The 20806-nt window shown below is 40.3% G+C and overlaps 1 protein-coding gene across 1 annotated transcript; it reads left to right on the top strand.

Moving 5' to 3' along the window:
* The first annotated feature begins 658 nt into the window (after positions 1 to 658).
* On the top strand, positions 659 to 16080 carry LOC111872825 (general odorant-binding protein 19a). Its single transcript, XM_023867028.2, has 7 exons — positions 659 to 773; positions 3481 to 3559; positions 5097 to 5152; positions 7941 to 7976; positions 10023 to 10140; positions 11393 to 11457; positions 15725 to 16080. Exons 1-7 carry the CDS (start codon positions 705 to 707, stop codon positions 15740 to 15742), a joined length of 441 nt encoding a protein of 146 aa, XP_023722796.1. The 5' UTR covers positions 659 to 704; the 3' UTR covers positions 15743 to 16080.
* The last annotated feature ends 4726 nt before the right edge of the window (positions 16081 to 20806 follow it).

The raw sequence follows: 20806 nt of genomic DNA, 5'->3' as shown, positions 1-20806 counted from the left end.
TTCGGACGGCAGCCGTGTTGTTATCAATAACATGAATTCTGACGCAAGAATATAAGACACAACATTGGTATCAAGTTTCATGACGTCAGCTGGTTCAAAATATATCAAGATAAACGGAAAGATGTTACTATAAGACAGTTTCCATGTAGACTGTATACAAAAATAATAAAGTGACAATATGTCTCCATTATTATTACGTCATCTGCAGCAGAGTCTTTCTGAGAGCTGCCGTTACGTCACAACGCTAATTGAGATACGTTTCTGAATTCTCATAGTCCAGCAATTTCTGAAAGCACTGAAGCTCTAATGTGCGTTATTAATCTTGTAATAAGCAAGAGTCAGTCATGGGCAGGTACAAGGGATTACCCCGCTTCCAGTTTCACAGTTCAGTGATAATATTCCTCAGCAAAAAAACGGAAGAGCTGCGGATTAGGAGGGGGGCATATAACCATTTATTTAGGGTACGGAGACGCTTGGATAGCGAAAAGACGCCTTATTTTTACCTTGTATTTTTGTATCAGTCTCTAATTTGAGAATTTTTATGATAATTATTTGTCGGCCTTGTCGATTTCAACAAGTACAAATCAATTCTCTGTACTTAATATTGGAAGGATTAGAGCGGTTCCCTGATGCTATATAAATACGGCGCTATGACATTCTAAGGACATTATTAAGTGGGCTGTTAATTAAGGCATAGAAGAAATATGGATCGGTCTGCATTCGTGTATGTGGCTATGGCACTTCTGGCCAGCGTACTAATGGGAAATTCCGATGTAAGTATCAGAAAAATCTGTTCGTAAAGTGCCTAATCGCCTACCTAATTGAGCAAGGAACATTCTAATTAGAGAATTCAATAGTTTAGCGTAGCCAATACGAAATCAATCAGTTAAGAATTTAATTACTTTATAACAAAATTGAGACCTCTGCCTATGCTCGAATCACACCGTTCAGAGTCTTCATGTTTCATTGACTTTGCGAATTTATTGTGACTTAGAAACAAAATTATTGCTGTGTTGTTAATCACGCTAAAATTATTGGACTGCATTAACACAATGGACCTTCTTGGAAAGCTAAGAACTAAGTCTTATATATTTTACGATGATGTGATTTATTGTTCAATACTATTGTTTTGGAGCTTGCCCATTGTTCAAATGTATTAAGGCGCGTCAACATTACTCGTGCTCGTGCTCGTGTGACTCGCTATGCTCGCGAGTAATATGGAAGATATGACAAGTCACGAGACAAGCAAATTTTTAATTTTTAATTAAAAAGCTATAGACAATAAATTAAACTACGAGTAAATATATGGATCCTCATGCACCGAAGCCTGGAGAGCAACTGAAGTAGTGTGGACGAAGATTTACGAGCACAAGTAAAAGCCAGACGAGTCTCCCGACGAGCACAAGCCTGGGGAGCACGAGCACGACAATGAGTAATATGGACGCGCCTTTAAAGCCATTTCTTTTCGGAAATTGATTCTGTTTCTTTCATTAGGTGAACAGGACATGAAAGAAAACGCATTATGTTAAATATTTAAATGATGATAGGGGGGCCCAACAGGGTAGTTTGTTTCTAATATTCTGTTCTGCTGAACAAGAAACCAAACCAATTCATGAAATCAGATAATGGACAATTTCCAAAATAATGGCTTTAAACAGCCGATAGATGCTAGAGGGTAGAGAAATTTGTTTCTCTTTTGGAATATTAAAATATTCATTACAATGTTTGGAAAGGTCACTGGACCCACCGAGATAGACGAAACTTCAAACTCTCTCCTATTGTCAAACTCAGTCTCTAATATTACTCTTAATACTATTCTCTCATCCATTTTCATGGTTTCCATTCAGATTTTCCAGTTATGATTTTACTATGAATTTATCTCCGTTTGCATGATTGATAAATTCTCTGTCCATCCCCTAATTCTTGTTTCGATCACCTGTATTGTATTTGGTGACGACTATTATTAAGCATATCTTCATTATACAGCACGTTATGGATCATTCTACTTCATCTTCCTGATGTTCAACTTTCTCCCCACGCACTTTATTCTCAAACACCTTCATTTCGCGCTCTTCCCTTGATGTAAGAGACCAAGTTTCACAGTCATACAAAACATCAGTTAAAATGTCACTTATTATCACACTACTGAGAGTAAAAAATAATTTCCCCCCTAATTCGTCTAATAATCGTCACATCGAAAGTTGTTTCAAAACTTAAATGAAGACGTTAACCAAATCTATATTTATATCACACACAGTTAATATTCCTACGTCGCTCAGTTCTTTATGTGACTGCGCAAGTTCAAGAAGGGCAAATATTTAAAATGACGGATCAAAATTAACCTCACCCTTCACTCTGGTGTGCAGATGAAACATAAAAGTTTATCTTTTTGAAGTGACACATGGAATCAGACGGAAAGTATCGCTTGTACACGCTTCCGGCTGGTGCAGCTTCTGTGCAGTTCTGAGGGAAATACTCGTGTCTTAGAGAAAGGAAGAATCAGAACAATCAAGATAATTAGATAATGAGATGCTCCATAATATACACTCTTAACCACAATATTGTCAAGATTTAGGAGTCTGTGCATGACTGACAAGACGGGTTATGGATTGGATGATTCGATTTATTGACACCTTGTACATTCAGCTCGGGACTACAGGAATACAGCGCTATCGTTATTCTACACACTTTCAATTTCACTAGGGTTCTCAGTCTTCACTAGTCGTTTCCTGGCAACGGATTTATAAGAGTCCCATTGTAACTTCAAATAATATATGAAGCCTTCTTTTCACAGTCTAATTCTTTTCTTGTTATTATTCCACAACTGCCAACTCAATTCCATTCCTCTGCTACCAAGTTCATAACTTGGCAGACTGACGCCTCGAAGCTCGACTCGACTCTACTCTCTTCTATAGTGCCCTATGCTGCCGGACACTTCTTTATAACCACTTCGCACGGATAAGGAAGAAAACAGAGCCTTTATTGTTAAGGAGGGGTGTTTACTTACCTGTTGCCTAGCAATGGGCTTCCTACTGTTGCGCGCATTTGCCTCTACAGGAATGTGTTTACCGAGTAGTTACCGAGCAATGGGTATACACGTCACAGTATTACTAGGTATACTAAAACATGAATAAGATTGGTGTGGCTTGTAGCAAGCATCAATATGTGGAAAGGTAAATGCATACACAATTTTATTCATGAAACTTGCAGGGCTGGGACCGCTTAGAGAACCTAAATATAAGTGGTAAGATAAAATTAAATTTAATATTAAAAATAGTCTTATTATGACGATTGTTTTCAGTTTGCTCGTAATCGAAAAATGTGATTGTAGCAACGAAGTTATGAGTCTTATAAAAGTCTTGGCTATCTGAAGGACTGCTAATTCTCAATGGAGTTAGTTTCTTGACGCAATTTATACCGGCTTCTTTGGTTTAGCATAGTTTATATGTTGCTGGTAATTATGGCCAACTTTGCTTTCAGGCAATGACCATGGACCAAGTGCGACAAGCGGGGAAATTGATGAGGAACATGTGCCAGCCAAAATCAGGAGTCAGTATGGGTATGTATACCTAGCACCGGGGCACGGCGTTGAAAGAGTACTTCTATTATTACTGACATGTATGACACGCCACTAAAAAAAATATATATAATAATTAATTGAAATGACAAACTTAGAATAGCACAGTTTAAGAAATGTCACTCGCCTTGAGTAGGCAGCAATACGAAACATGGAACTTCACATATAATAGCCTCTTCCTCCACGTACAGTATTTCTTTTATAATTCCTTCTTCTTATACTAGAATTTTTCGATTTTAAATCAGTTTCAGAGTTTAGAAACTAAATTAAATCTTTCCGTTTATATCCCTTTGTCATTTTGGATGTAATGTTTCTTCTATTATAAGGCTCCTGTGGTCACTATTGTGTGTGCTTGGGCCAACAGTAAGGGGGCCCATACACGTACGAGTCTGGCTTGCGAGTCCGACTCGGCTCGGGTTCCATTGAGCCAAACTCGTCCGTGTGTGGGTCACCACGCTCATACGTGTGTGATGAAATTAATTCGAGCCCGGCTCCTCGCCGAGCGGGACTCGCGAGCCAGACTCGTACGTGTATGGACCACCTAACCATCATCGCGTCACGCTACCAAACACGTCTCCACATTTTAGCCCGCCTATTTGTTGATCCTGCAATCTATCTCTACTGTCTAATTATTTTGCTGTCTTCTGCTATCAGCATTTTTCAAACTCCATGTTTCATAGTCAAGTAAATAATATGATTTTATTTTCGGTTGTTTACTGTCCACCGTGCAACAATATAAAGACTTAAAATAAAATAATTTTAAAATTGGGCTCGACCATCGTCAGATGCGTCAAAATTCGGGGGAACTGCCGTGCCTTCCGCGCTACTGCGATCCGTGTTTTCATATTTACAAAATTTTTAAATTAAGTCAGTGTAGTTCCTCCTTCTGTGCCACATATACTGTCTCTTGTGTGTCCGTTGCCTATCACGGGCGCCTCAACATCACATTGCACATTTGATAAGCAATAGACAAACAAAAAGACAATACATGTAGCACACAGGAGCTACACTGACTTAATTTAAGAATATTGTAAATACGAAAACACGTGCAGTGACGAATTTTAAAAGGCTTCATTTCTAAATCTTCATATTGTTGCGTGAAGGATGGTAAACAATTGAAAATAAATTCTACAACAGGACCCTGATCTTAGATACGGTTCACGATACTTACTATTCAGTTAGGTCGCGCCATAGCTCAAGCGGTTAGTCGCTGGATTCCCACCGCGGCGGCTTGGGTTCGATGCCGGGGTCTGGTCAATTGGGATTTGTGGTGGACAAAGTGACGCTGGGGCAGGTTTTATCCGAGTATTTCGGTTTCCCCTGCCAATATTAATTCCACCAATTGCTTCACAATCACCCTCACCTATCATCTGAGGCTGGTACAATAGGCCATAAGGGGCCGCAGTACAAGGGGCTTAGTCCCACCCCAGTAGCAAAAAAAAAAAAACACTATTCAGTTAGGGAATGTATGCCAGTCAATTATTTACGTGATAATAAGCGAAAAATGTTCAATTTTCAGACATTTTGGAAGCAGCTTCTAACGGCCAGTTTGCCGCTGATGACAGAAATCTTAAGGTGAGATAATAATCAAATTTCCTTGGTTTATTACGAAACAAGACCCATAAGATCTTCCTATACATGTATCAACCCATCAACCTTGGACTCCTTGCATGGATTTGAATGAACTAAGCAGAAAGGAAGTGCCCTTCAGGGAACATATAACACTGTGGCATATAGACACGTTGCTACAAAACAACAGTGATGCAAATAATGAGGCAACGGCCATCGTTATGCAACCTCTTCGTAAATATGCAACAGTGCTGGAGCTGTTGGTAGGCAGCAGCCTGCGCGCAAGAATGGAAATACTGTTGAAAGCGGTGTTTTCTATACAGTCTCCTTCGAGGCTATATGACTCGACCGACCGAGTTTAGTTAGCGCAGTGCAGTGCAGTGCAGTGGAGAAAGTTGGTTGGTGAGTGAGTGAAGAGTAGGTGAGTTGGAGAACTGCCGCTCTTCAGTCCTTGTGAGCCGTTTCCATTAGAAATTTGTAGCTGAGGAACCGGGATAGTTCGGGAACCCAGAGTAAGGGAATGTTCGCCGTAGAAAACCATTTAACATTTTAACATTTAAAACTTCTAAATGTTTTAAAAATCAAGTTACATATGAGACGGATAATGAGTAACAGGAATACGTAAGTGATGTGCAACGGGGTGCTACGACACAATATTATTTCTTGCTGCTGTTGTTTGTATTCGTGCTGATTATGTAATTGGATGCTGACTGTTGAGCTCAGCACATAAGCAATTAATTAATTTATTATTATTAGTTTTTCGCCAAAAATTGTAGCTGGAGTACCAGAAATTATCGGCTGTGCGCGACTGCTTAATTACTCATAATACATTTATATTAGAAGCTATGTTACGATAACTCAGCCATTCCTATAGGCTACCTAATATCGCTAAAGTCTGTGATGGACTGAGTTTGTGGTTAAGATGGAGTGATGAAGATTTACGTAAAGACTTTCCGTTGAGAAGCTCCGACTAGAGCAGAAGCCAGCTCGCATCCCACAAAGGACAGAAGACACTTCACCGAGGTCATCGGTACCAGTAATTATAAGAGTGAAGAGAAAAGTCTAAAGGACGTTATAAGTTTATAATAATTGTAAGTGCGAGTGTAAAAGTGATTGTCCAATAAACGTCTTAGCCAAATCCCGTGTGAATTTACTTGTCGCGTTACATAGGCAACACGCGACAATATGTACATATGGCGTTTTAGCTTTATAGGGCCAGCTTCAGGCTGGAGCCTACTGCACTGTGAACTTGGTCAAATAATATTGATTAAGGCATGTCTTTTTTTATTTTTATTATTAACTTCTTTGAATTCTGATTCTGTAGGGTGAACTTATAGGATGATTTTCTTCTTCGGCTGTTTTCGTGTCCCATTGGGTGTGCCGCTCGCTTAGTTGTGTGTATCTAGTTCTGTTAATATAGGAAGAAAATCATCCTACAACATCAGAATTCAAAGAAGTTTATAACAACAGCACCGATGTGACTTAATGAATACAATTTGACCAAGTGCAGAGTGCAGTAGACTCCGTTAAGATGTGTTGCCTGAAGATGGCCCTGTGCGGCCCAAACATGTAGCATAAAACCGAATGTACATGTATTTTAATAATGTTAATGATATTTTAAACGTTTAAAGAACATCTAGTGAATTAAATGTGAACTAATACTGTTGCATTACAGACGGAAGAAATCCTATAAGTTATATCTCAATGCAACAGGATGCTGAAATATAATATTAATTATCAAAATTTATTTTGTTTCATTTTTCATGGCGAGAAGTTCATTCTATAACGACGATTTGAATGGCAGTAGCTTACAGATTTTGCATTGAATATTTAATTAATTTCATATACTGCCAGAATTTCTTGGATTGCTAGTCGACAAGTATTTCTCCCTGTTTAAGAAACACGGGAATTTTAAACACGCGAGAGGATGGAGTTCTGACTCAATTTTAAAAACTGTTCATCGTACAGGAATACACAAATTTATATTAGATTTTCAAACATCTGTAAAATAACCCACTTCTCTCGACTGGAATTATTAACGCATAGAGCTATACCGAATGAAACACAACTAGTGCATATGATTACTCCTAACGTAACTAGAAACATATCAAATTTTCTATCATCTGAAATATAACACCGTGTAGTCCGTTGAAAATGAAATGACGTTTCTGAGGAACACGTCGCCTCCAGCTTCAGGATGGAATAGTATATCAAGGAAGAAACCAGATGAGGCAGGAAGGAAGAGCCTTCAGGCATGTTTTGCGGCATGTTCTTCCGTATATAAGGGCTGGCTTTAACCAAAGTCAAAGTCAAAGTTACTTTACGAGTAGAGTTTTACCGCCAATCAGTTCGTCTTAGCGTCAAGCCTCTTGAGACTCTTGATCACAAATATTTTTTTAACTGAAGCCTTGCGGTAATAATCCCTATGTAACATCATCTCTGGCGAGAAGACGGTTGTGTGTCTTCTGAATATGTTTGGCCTTTCGACAAGTTTGCGCATCGCACATATAGCGTGTTATTCAAAATTCTTCCTTCTGCACTATACGAGTATATAAGTCCTCTGTCGGTACAGGCTTTGGAACGCATCATGCCTATGTTACGTATCTTATGCTACAACGGCAGCTTAGTCACGTTAACTGTCGTAAATTGGACCATATCCAAGTTTCATCCTCTAGGGTTGGTTATAAACGGACTGTACGACGTTATATACCAGAAGATAGACGTCTTCGTAATGATCGCTGCTAGAACCTTAAATCCTACATAGAAACATGTTTATATCTGTTTTTGTTTTCAGTGCTACATGAAATGTATCCTGGGGAAGATGCAGTCGGTAAGTTGTACATAACATTCATATAGATGCACATACATATAGACAATAGCGCAGCCTGTACAGGGTAAAGGAGAACACTTTGCGACTGAGAAGAAAGTTACCTGACATGGGACCTATATAAGCCCTTGGAAAGACCAATAATCTTTCAGCTACCTAAGTAATTTACTGCTCTTGTAGAATTTGAAAGGTCATTACAGGTTTTACAAGATCCCCTATCCTGAGGTAGATGAATGCAATTCACATAATTTCTCTTAGGATCTATTTAAGACCGCGCCATAGCTCAAGCGGTTAGTAGCTGGCTTCCCATCGCGGCGGGAGGGTTCAATCCCGGGTCTGGTCAAGTGGAATTTGTGGTGGACAAAGTGGCACTGAGGCAGGTTTTCTCCGAGTACTTTGGTTTCTCCTGCCAATCTTCATTCCACCAATTACTCCACAATCACCCTCACCTATCCGGGGCTGGTACAATAGGCCAGAAGTGGCCGAAATTCAAGTGATTGAGTTCCATCCCACTAGCAATAAAAAAATAGGATCTCTTTTAACGGTATCCCGTACTCTAACCGCAAGACTTAGTAGCATAACAAAATAAAGGAAAACGATATTTGTGGGAAATTTGTCACGGAGGGGTGAGGTTAGAAATGCATCAAAATTTTGGTCCAAATCCTGCAAAGAATAGATCATATGGGAGATTTATCTTAACGGATTTGCATGGAAAGTAGTGACTAAGGGCATGTACCAGTGGCGAAGCACAAGAACCTACTGTAACTGATTTACTCACAGCACTAATAGGGAACGGCTTGGTTAACATATTCCAGCGCGCAACAATGGAAACTATGTCTCAGTGAACGAATACTATAGCTCGTTGCTAGGCAGTAGTCAGCACGCCAATAAACTAGCTGGGTAGCAATCACGTTACTTCTGTTTTCTGTGTAGTCCGCGCGGAGCCTATATAACGAAGATCTGTTGTAGCTAAGGTTAGTTTAGTTGAAAGTATCAGGACGAGAGTGGAGCATGTCCTTAGTGAATTGAGAAGATTAGTTGAGTAAATATTATGACAGAGGAGTGCAGAGTGACCGAAGACGAAATAACGAGGTAAAAATTAATGTCATCCCTGTGATAGGACGTGAAGGCCCATAGGGTTATGAGACGTCGAGGCTCCCACATTTTCTCTAGACAATAGGCTCACAGATGGCGATAAGGTTGTCAAACTTAAGCGCCGACCACCATTTACTCCCAGAAGGTTCCTGTTACTCGTTTCTGTTAGAAGCTGAGTCGAACCCACGGCCATAATGTGGCTGGAAGGATTAGGCCAATTGAAAACAATCCACCTCATCGGGACTCGAGCTCGCGACCTTCCGGCTTGTGACACAGTGCCCCAACCAACTACGTTACCGCGTGTTCCTCGAAATAATAAAATGACTTAGTGGGATTTGAAGCTGGTTTCTATGTTGGAGCCGTTGCCAGGAGACGACTAGTGAAGACAAAGAATCCTAGTGCGAGTGCAACGGCTAACAGAAAGTGTGCAGAACATCGATAGCGTTATAATTGAGTGTGATTAAGAGAACTGGTAACAGAAGTGCCAATAAATCCAATCATCCCATTTAGAACCCGTTATTTTCGTCAAGCGTAACCCCCCCTCCCCACATGTGACAGTAATAATTAACTTTCGGGTTCCATAAAATGTGGGGATATCTTGACAAGGTGGGCAACTACAATTCTGCAAAAATATGAGAAATTCTACTGGATTGAGTCAGTAAATTTAGAGTCTCCTATAAGTCTGTAGCAACACGAAAGAATGAATGTGCATATACACATCCCACACAGAGGCTACGTCATGTCAGCAGTCATCTGTTTCCTTTTGCATCTGTGAGCTTGCATGTTTCATCACTGAGAGACACAGAATGAAGTTACACAATGAAGGGAACAAATCTGTTCTTTTAGTTATTAATTAAATTTCGAAAGAACCTAGTAAGCGTACTGAGTAAGAGCTAGAGTAACTAAAGAATTAATCAGATTACCTGTTAACTATGTATTTACAACTTTGAACAGCTGAAGAACGGAAAGTACATTCCAGACGCCGCCATTTCAATGGCAAAAAGGATGTTGCCGGACGGTGTTGGTGACAGAACAGGCGCAGCAATAGACAAGTGCCGCGTTGAATGGGACAGTGAGTACATATTAACATTGTAGTTGTAAATGCTCCTGAGAAGTGAAGGCTGTTTTTCATAACGAACATCATGTCACTAGAAGACATCCATTTTTTTCAGTTTGAATGAGTCTACAAAAACCAAAATATGCCGTCGAGTATTCAGCTCTCCTAGATCCTTTGTTTGGATCTTGATCCGGAAGCCATTAATCTTCTCTCCTACTCAACAGGCATAGATGAAATTAGATGTTTTGGGCCTACACTAAAAATTTTGTAGTTGAATTTAATTTCTGTCTCATGTAGGCTATGTTGAAGTTTGATCCGTCGTTTGTTTTTTATTTAATTATAATATTCATCAATAATTTCATGGTTATAATTACTATGGAATTCTAATTTTCCTTTCTATTTTGCCTGCAATGACTGCTTTTCTATTTTGACGCTACAACTCACGTAGACTTTTTGTCTTCTCAACCACACCTCTCAACTTGGTCCTGTCCTGGACTGTTATCTTCCAATTTGTTATCTTTATCTTCTTAATGTCAGCCTTAACATCGTATTTCCGGTCTGCCCATTGGGCTTGTACTTAATGGTTTCCATGGGTACAGGCTTTTAACTGATCAGTTGGTTGGAATTCGCTCTACGTGACCAAGATATGAGTCTCTTTGTGCACGTATAAAATTGATTATATTTTCATAGTTGATTAACTGATTTAATTATTGATTTGTTTCCATTCGCCAGCTATCATTTTTCTTTATTTGGGCAAAAAAAAATCTTTGAATTTTCTTCTCAATAACCAGTAATTTATTGACTTCAGCCTGTGATGACTAAGAGTGATACAATGCCTCTCTCTTCTCTGCTACATACAGGCACTAGTGGGACAGATTTCTGAATTCTGCTCATAAAAATATAAATCAGGTCTCCTTGCTTTAACTATATTAAGCCTGAATAAAACTACGCAATTTTTCTCAATAGTGGCTTACTGTAGATAAGCACCGCAGTATCTAGAGCTTCTACATGAGACAATCTAGAATATGGTACAGTTATTTGCAACGAAGTACAACTAAAACTAATTTGTGGTTTTAAGTAATCTCATACCTCTATTGTGATGATTTTAATGCAAATAAATTTGAAATAACAATAGATGGATGCCAAGGACAGGGACGTAATACCCTTTTAACTACTGTCATTAATAATCTGGTAGTGACTGCTTCACACCAAGTGTTTTCATTTGTTTGCGCTGTAGCCTCTGTAACAATGACACATCATTTTGCAGAATACGAAGACGCTTGTGATGCTTCCTATGCTGTGACAGTCTGCACTTATGAAGCCGATCCCGAGGTAAGAAACTGCCTTCAGTTCAGAATAAATGCAAACAATGAGGCTTGGGCTTACTCCGAAACTGTAAGACGTACACTGACATAGTTCAGTCAATATTTCGGAAAAAGAAAATAACTACTTTTGCCAGGAGTAGTTGTAGTTATTATCATTGCAACGAAATTGAAGAAGTAATTTCTAAACAGCATATTTAACATTTCTAAGTTGTTAACTGAACAAGAACGGGGCAAATGCAAAAGACAATTTCTTAGACACGTTTCTGGCAGAAAGTTGTGCCATATTTCAGTCGACTTGGCAATAATACCGGCTGAACTAGCGATAGAGTAACAGCCAATAATTCAAGCACATTTAGCCCTCTTGCATCGTATCATCTCCATTTTTATTTCTGTCCATCATTTGGTTTCACTATGATATACCCAAGTTATATACGTCCTCTAATTCACTTAGAGCAACATGTTTCGATGAAAGGACATCATCAGATTATTTTTATTCACAATTATCTTGTATAGCTACTAAAACTTTATAATTCCTCATTAGAATTTAATGTAATTTATTAACAATAACTTTACCTTAATATTACAATTTAATGCTTGTAAATTAAAAGTATATACAGGAAATTGTTACTAACTCTGCGTCTTACTTCTCGGTGTGTAAGGTGACGTCATTTTCACACCACAGTACATTTTACCTATACAGGGGGCAGCACTATGTACGAGTACGTAACTGAATAATCTGAAGGCTGAAGACGTAATTCTTATTAATATGGAGAGGAAGAATTATACAAAGGCATGAAGGGGTTAATGAAAACAGAAAAGAGAGAAGCACAGGCTTGTATATGAAAGAAACAGTTCCCCTTTTCATTTCAACGTGCTTCACACAAGTTTATAAATTACTGTTATTAAAGAATATGATTGATGTGCAAGAGACATTGCAAGCTATGTAATGAAATAGAAAATGCAGTGATAATGGCACTTTCTTATTTCCAACTCGATGTCAGTCAGTTATACTGAGTCAGTGGTTTAGGTTGAGGGCGAAAGTGGAGTATAGCAAAAGAGAACATGTGTATTGTGTTATAATGGCTGAAGGCCATAATAGTGGAGTCAAGAGAAATGGCCGTCATTAGGTCATGGCTGGTGAAAACGTTCCCGCGGCATCATTTGCGATATCCGCTGCTAGGCAATGACACAGTAATTATTGTCCTACGTCATCAGACAAACGATCCCATTGCTAGGCCACGAATAAACACGCAACAATAGAAGAAATATGGGAGACGGTGTATTCTTATGTGGGCAGACCGGAGGCTACGTAAACAGAACTGAGGTACTCTGTATGTATTCGTGTGGAAGCGAGGGAGAATTAGTGAGTGAACACTCGAGTCACTCCAAGTAGAAGGGGAGTGACCAGTAGTGGTCAGATTCCTCTTCTAGAAGAGGAGGCCCCATTTGAAAACACGTAAAATATCTTGGGTCTCGGCGGGATTCGAAACCAAGAACTACTGAGCTGGCGAGGGCCAGCATCAATTTAACCGACCGATTGTACAGAATTATAGATAATATTTAGTATTCCGAAAAATGTTCAAATAAAGGAGGCTTCAGATCCAGGTGAAAAACTAACAGCACGTGAGCCGTTTCAAAGTCTCGTCGCAAAACTTGTATCGCAAAATATCCATATTCGTTCTTCTAATAAAACTGATAAAGCAGCACGTGACTTAACAGCTTCTATAACTTCAGCATGCAGGCTATCGTCTACAAAACTACGAATCTAGATCAGAAATACGAAATACCTTGCTTAGATTGATTATTGCATCATAACAGGAAGCTCAGAAAATTATGGCACGAAACCAGGTAAAGCGGCAGTAAATTGCGTTACTTAAAATATCAGAAGAATGGCAAGGAAAAGACAGTTAACAAATGGGAAACCAGGTTGGCAAATTGAGAAGTCACATCTCAAGCAATATGGCTTATTGTGAAATTCCTCACAAAAAGGGGTAGACCAAAGACACCATTAGCAATTCATTGTACCATAGGCCTCTCAAACGCAGCACGGATTCTCGCCACTTGTTCCTCCGAGACTCGTGGTCGTCCTGAACATTTTCCTTTACACAGACACCCACTCTCTTGAAACTGTCGAAACCACCGTCGAATGTTCTTAGGACAGGGCGGATTAATGCCGAATCGCCTTCGAAAAGCACTCTGCAACGCGACAACCGAATTTGTTTTCGCGAACTCGAGAACACAGAACGCCTTTTGCTGAGGACTCGCCATTCCGAGGGTAAACGAACAACTGAACGTTGCCGGAAGAACGACGCGACTTCAGCGCCACTGTGGCAGCCATTCACAACTTAGATAACTCCTCTTTCAAATGGTCACTGACTCATTCCATGATGATGCTTGAGAACTGAAGCAATGCGTCATGAAATCGGTTCATTCTTTTTGAATAACCCTGTATTTCTAATTTCTGCAACGTAATTGCAGAATGCTTAGAAAACCAGTTCAGAACGCATGACTGGTGAGACTGTGATCATAGACGTTTTGTGGAAGCTAAATCTGAAGCCCTGCTGGCTACCGTCGATGAAGATATCTCTGTTAAGTTCCGAATTTATGAAGTCTCAAAAGAAATAAAACCTTTGGCATCAGGAGAAGCCTGTGATTTTGATGGCATTCCAAATTATATTTCCGGAGTATTCCAAGAGGACCTCTTATGCATGTTATGAAACAAGACCTCGAGGGATGTATTCCTTTTTCGACATATTTTGATGCCGAAACCCGGGTTTCTTGTCCAGTGAGTTCGACTCTTCTTCACACTGGACATTCTTGCAGACTTGCCACGTTTGCCGAAGCAGTTGTTTCACTGGTCGCCGTGGCTGTTGAGCTTGATGTAATGTGAAGTCCTCGAAACTCTGTTAACAAATCTATCTGGTTACTCATTGTGAAATCCATCTTCACAGCCGAACTACTGTATTCTGCGGAAAACGCAGTCATTCTTTATATCTCACTGTATCCCGTAATGCCTTGCTGAAATGTCGAGTAAACTTGTTGCTTCAGTCCTTGCCTCCGTGCTGTCTGTCAACACCACAAAAATGTCCTCCTTTCTCTCGAAGTCTTGAAGTATAAGTCTATCGTATATATATATCTCTCCCACTTTTTCGGATGTTGTTTTGTTTATTCAATTCTCAGAGTATATCCGGACACGTCTAAACTATTCGAGGTTTGACTTTTGTGTATACCACTCTCGGACACGTCTACCCTATTCAATGCCCCACTTTTGTGTGTCTGCGTGGCGTCAGCTTCGCCAAAGCGTGGTGAAGCCAACCCACGCAAATTCCATCTCATAGTTTCACTACTTGGGTAGTGCTAGCTGATTGGTTAAAATAAACTAATTATTTTGAATTTGACCAATAAGGTCTTGACTTGCTTGCCCTTAAGGAAAAATGCAACCAAAATTCTTGGGATTGCCACTGACCTGATACTGTACGTCATCATTCGTGTGGGGAAGTCCCTTAGTTTATTGCGCACAAGTTATAGCGTGCATTCCTGGGTAAGAGAGGTCCTAAATTGGGTTACCTAAGGGCAGTGCTAAGCTCCGTTCGGCTTCACAGCAGCAATTTAACCGATAGACTGATAGAAGTATTTGTGCTACCCAGCCCGAGAATTTGGGGAAGATACCCACCCCTTGACATTACGGCGCTTGCAAATAAGTTCCACAACACCACTGGTACCGCGAGTCGAGCATGACTTTGCACGTACCATATACGAGTACTGTATATATGATTTCATAACGCAACTGTGCAGACAGCAAGAAGAGGCCAAGGAACCGGCCTCTCGACAACTGACTAAGTAAAATGGCGACATGTAACATTGTAAAAGTAGATCACCTATTACCATGGTAAATGACAGACTCGTCTTCTCTCCAGAGAGGGCACTCGATCTAGACAAGACCGCAAATGACACTAACAAAAATATGGTCTTGGCTCCGAGACGTGATTTGACACCAAGACCGGCTGGCCGACTGACCGTCGGTCCTAACGTGACTTCGGCTTTGACCATAAGTTTTATTCTGATTAATAGAAGTTATCACGAGGAGATGAATACAAAGCGTTTCTTTGTATCACATTATGCGTACTTCTGTTAAAATATATATGCTTAATTTCAGCTAGACAGATTCATACTTATTGCGAGGCATCGCTGTAATGTACGGCGCATAAGATGATTATTCGCATAATTCTTAAATCAAGACGAAATTTTTACATTTGTAATTGTTTTTATTTCAGGTTTTCTTCTTGCCATGAATGACGCCATGGGACAACAAAATGCATGAATTCTAAGAAGCTGTAGTCTTATTTTAATATTCTTTACATACATATTGTCATATTTCTAATATGCAATACGTCGCAATTTACTTACCAATCACCTTATGGAGTATTTTCCGATTCAGTATCACAAGTAACTTGTTTGTCAACCTAATAAATTGTGTGATGCGTGAGATTTATAAGATTCTAGATACTTATGTCAATTACATTTATTTATAGCAAGCCCTTCATACAACGCAAGTAGCAGCTTGATCCTTCTACTCTGGTGGTAACTTGTGATCATTCTTGGTATATAAACCGAAGTTTTCAATTCCTGAGTTTATGGATTTTTAAACAATAAAATAATAATAAATTGGTAATTAATTTCAAAGTATGTGAAAGGAAGCAAAAAAAAAACTCCGTGGTTTTTAGTCCACAAGCGAACTATATCGACCCAAGCGACCGCCGCTTGTCGGCGAAGTTTAGTGTCAATTTTTGCCGATAGAGGGTGTTAATTTCGGTTTTCTAGACCGGAGCCGCTATTTCCTTGAAATAGCTCCTCTGTTATCATCATCACGATGCTGGGTGGACCCCGTTCCAGACCAACTACTTCTCAGAAAAAAAAATCTGGTACCGCCGGGATTCGAGCCCGGATCTCTGGATCTGTAGTCAGGAACGCTGACCACTAGATCACAGAGGCGGCCGAAAGGAAGCAATACTGACCTAATTTAAGATCCCATCCCGACACTTTGTCTGACGAACTGCGAAAAACCAATAAAAGCTTCACTCAGGATATCCGGTTTTCGGTCACATGTTTCAACACCTGATCCCGGAATACGAGGCAACAGTAATGGCGGTTCGACACGAAAGCTAGAAGAAACTGATGATTATTTATTTGAACGATGATGATGACCCAGGACAACAATGATTCTATCAAAGCCATGTGGACGTTAGATCAAATTAATAAAATATTACTAAGCATTCCTCAAAGCAATAACAAATTAAGAACCAAGCGTTTAAAATGGTTGACTTGATTGAGCCTTAATCTACGGCACCATGCTGAAAGGTGGTTATACTCGGAGAAGAGTACAGGTTATGAAGCACCTCATTTTATAGTTTTCTCCAACTTCCTGTCACTTCATCTCTCTTCGGTCCAAATATTCTCCTCAACTCCATGTTCTCAAACACCCTCAGTCTATGTTCTTCCCTTAATGTCAGAGACCAAGTTTCACACCCATACAGAACCACAGGCAAAATTATAGTTTTGTATATTCTAATTTTTAAGTTTTTGGACAGCAGACGATAAGACAAGAGTATCTGGACTGAAGGGTAGCAAGCATTACCAGAGTTCAATCGCCTCTTAATTTCCTCCTCAATAGGTTTTGATTTGTTCTGGTCGTTTAATATTACTCTTCAATCTCCTCTTAGTGGTTTTGCACCTTCAGATTTCCCACTAATATTATTTATGCAATATTCATCTGTTCCCTGCATTACATGTTTATGGCCCATCTCATTATCCGTCACTTGAACATTCTTATGTTATTTGGTGAAGAGCAAGCGTTATGAAAGAGCCGGTCACTGTAGCCGAGCGGTCTAAGGCATGTACTGTCTTCGCTCGCTTGGAAGCCAGTATCGTGAGTTCGGATCTCACTCAGGGCATGGATATTTAGTTTGTGTGTGTGCGTCTTTCTGTGTTTGTGTACAGGTAGAGGCCTTGCGTCGAACTGATCACCCTCCCAAGGAGTCCTACTGAATGTGTAAGATCCAGTAAACCGAAGTGGAACATAGAGTTTCATGGAAGTAGGCCATCACCCTTCCGATAAAGCAAACGCAATTTCTGACTATTTGGAAATTCAGTTCATCCCGCATGATCTGTGTGACAATAACCATGAACGGTGGATGGAGGCTAGAGTTCAAGCTCTGCTGGAAATCGTAGACGATAAACCCCCTCAAAGAATCAAACCATGTGACGTACAGAAATTAATAAAATCTCTGAAACTAAAAAAGGCCTGCGGAATTGACGGCATCCCAAATGAATGCCTCAGGCACCTTCCAAGGCGACCACTGGTTCATGTAACCCATTTATTCAATCATTGTTTTCGGCTCTCTCATTTTCCAAATACTTGGAAGGAAACAAAAGCAATAACTTTACCCAAACCCGGTAAAGACCCGAAATTTCCTCAAAATTTACGTCCGATCAGCCTCCTGTCCACGATAGGAAAACTATTCGAAAAAGTAATTTTGAAATTCCTCAGTAAACATATTGAAGAAAGAGGCCTGCTCAACGCAAGTCAGTTTGGTTTTCGTGCACTTCACAGCACGACATTGCAATGTATGAGGCTGGCGGACCACGTAACCCTTAATTTCAACAATAAAATGACTACGGCTGAGGTGTTCTTGGACTTGGAAAAAGCCTTTGATACCACGTGGCACTCAGGCTTGCTGTATAAGTTATCAGAATTGGAATTCTCGAACAGTTTGACCAAACTTATTGGGTTCTTTTTTCTAAACGTATATTCAGGGTCTCGGTTGAAGGCGAAATGTCAACGCCAAGGGAAATGCAAGCAGGAGTGCCACAAGGTTCTGTCCTTTCCCCTAATATTTTCAACCTGTATATAAATGATGCCCCCCAGACTCATGATGTTCACATGGCCCTCTTTGCGGACGACACCTGTCTGTATGCGACAGATGGCAAGGAGGACTTTATTGTTAGAAAACTCCAGCGCGGTCTCAGCTCAATAGAGACCTGGTGTGAGAGCTGGAATATAACAATTAATGAAGATAAGACTCAAGGGGTCTACTTCTCTCGTCGTCGCCCGCCTGAGTCTTGTCTTGCTCTAAATGGAAGAAATATTCCATTTGTTAATAATGCAAAATATCTAGGTGTAATCTTCGATAAGAGAGTGACATGGAGATTACACATAGAAATGATCGAAGCCAAGGCCTTCAGAACATTCATTAGAGTATATTCCCTATTTAAAAGTGAGCGATTGAGCGCTTACATTAAAAAGACCCTCCAAAAAGCTCTCATTAGATCCGTAATGACTTATGCTAGTCCCTCCCGGGAGTTTGCGGCAGACTCTCATCTAGTGAAATTGCAGCGCCTACAAAACAAGGTTCTCCGCACGATTGGCAATTTTCCGAGGCGCACACCGGTCCGCGATTTGCACATGGAATTCAAAATCCCGTAATTATATAACTATATAACAAAATTATGCAGGCAACAAGCAGAAGTCATACAAAATCATGATAATGAGAATGTTCGCAACATCGGACAAGGCGAAGCCCGCCACAGAAAGTATAAGAGGCTTAAACTTGGCGGCGGTCAGGCATGCGACCGTTCAAGTGACTAGACTGCCGTGGTAGCGAATACTGGTAGAAATAGGACAAAATCTGCTGTATTGAGCATGGACTGACAGAGGCCTTCTGTATATTGTACATAGAAATAGGAATTAAGATTAAATTTGTAAAAATATGTAAATACTGACAATGGACTTATTGACACAGACTATGACTGACAAATGACAGACCCGACCTCTCGTCAGAGAGGGCGCCCCACATTGACAGGACTGTAACTTTCACTTAAAAAGTAATATCTGGTCATGAGCACCAGCCGGGGCTCGACACCAAGACAGACAGACTGACTGACCGTCAGTCGCAACATGACTTTGACTCTGAATTTGACTTTGAATTTGCGGCAATGTGATATTGACTAGGAGTGAGTGTTGTCTGTTAGACAGGCGAAACCGCGTGTTAGTATGTGGGATGTTCCCACACGTCAATTAATGGCCGATGTACCAAGTGGACTTAGTCTCACCCCACCCTACGAAACTAAAAAGCATACAATGCGAAATCAGTACAGAACATGGCCATCAAGCTTATGTGTTACTGATGCATTTTTAACAGAATTGGGATATGATGCTCTCATATTAAAACGCTATTAAACTGACATGCGTGGACAGGATAGCAGGAGCTTCTTCATGAAAACAGAGCCCTATCATGCAAGTTCCGGTCCAGCCCACACACATCACACTTGTTTAATAACAGGAAGTTCTGCTATTTTATGCCGCGTTAATGCGATCACTGCCAATACACAGGAAGAAGGACGTAAGTACCGATAGTGTAACACATCAAAATCACTTTCAAGGAAAGCAGTAAAAATACTTCTTCTGTGAGAGGTGCATTTTAGAGTTCAGAAGGATCACAAATTATAGTTACTAACTTCAATTTTAAACAAGCAGAAGCATCTGTTCTAACGATAGTGCAAAGCTCTCAGAATAACTGGGGGTTTGAACTTTGCCCAAAGTCTGGTGTTCTAAGAACTATAGAACACAACGTTTCGGAAGCTAGATATGTTTCCGTCCTCAAGTTAGGGTGGAGACACCTACTCTTTTGGGTCCCTTAGAAAGAGCTAACTTCAATCACTGGACAACCAATGAAAAGTTGAAAAAGTTAAAGTTGTCCCTGTGCTTAACTACATAAGCACTATGAACCTAAGGCGTATGGCGCAGTGGTTGGGGCGGGGGGCAACCAACAAAATAAATTAAAATTGTGCTAAATATAGACAGACCTGAAACTAAGACAGAAATAGGAGGCCGCGCCATGGCTCAAGCGGTTAGTCGCTGGCTTCCCACCGCGGCGACCCGGGTTCGATCTCGGGTCTGTTCAAGTGGGATTTGTGGTGGACAAAATGGCGCTGGTGCAGGTTTTCTCCGAGTACTTCGGTTTCCCCTGCCAATCTTCATTCCATCAATTGCTCCACAATCACCCTCACTTATCATCTGGGGCTGGTACAATAGGCCAGAAGTGGCCGCAGTACAAGGGACTTAGTCCCACCCCACTAGCAACAAAAAAAAAACCTAGCCAACAAACCAAGTCCATGAAAACAAACGCATACGATTAAATGGAGCATCTTGGGATGCATTTTCTTCCTACCGCAAGAGTCATCTGGAGTAAATACTGAGCACTTGGGAGTGAATCCTAATAGAAACCCACTAAGAACAGTGATCTTTTCTGTGAGTTGGTAACCTCTTTGCTTCCAAGTGGAAGAAACGCCGAAACCGG

Source organism: Cryptotermes secundus, unplaced genomic scaffold (assembly GCF_002891405.2).
Source record: "Cryptotermes secundus unplaced genomic scaffold, Csec_1.0 scaffold79, whole genome shotgun sequence".
In the NCBI taxonomy this organism is placed as follows: Eukaryota; Metazoa; Arthropoda; class Insecta; order Blattodea; family Kalotermitidae; genus Cryptotermes; species Cryptotermes secundus.
The sequence above is the reverse complement of the archived record's forward strand: the minus strand, read 5'-3'. Positions and strand labels throughout refer to the sequence as shown.

Bases quoted from the DNA above. Each gene is read 5' to 3' on its own strand.
- LOC111872825 (XM_023867028.2), top strand. From the start codon at position 705: ATGGATCGGTCTGCATTCGTGTATGTGGCTATGGCACTTCTGGCCAGC. The intron at 3,560-5,096 runs GTATGTATACCT...TTCAATTTTCAG, and splicing joins AAAATCAGGAGTCAGTATGG to ACATTTTGGAAGCAGCTTCT. The intron at 10,141-11,392 runs GTGAGTACATAT...ATCATTTTGCAG, and splicing joins GTGCCGCGTTGAATGGGACA to AATACGAAGACGCTTGTGAT.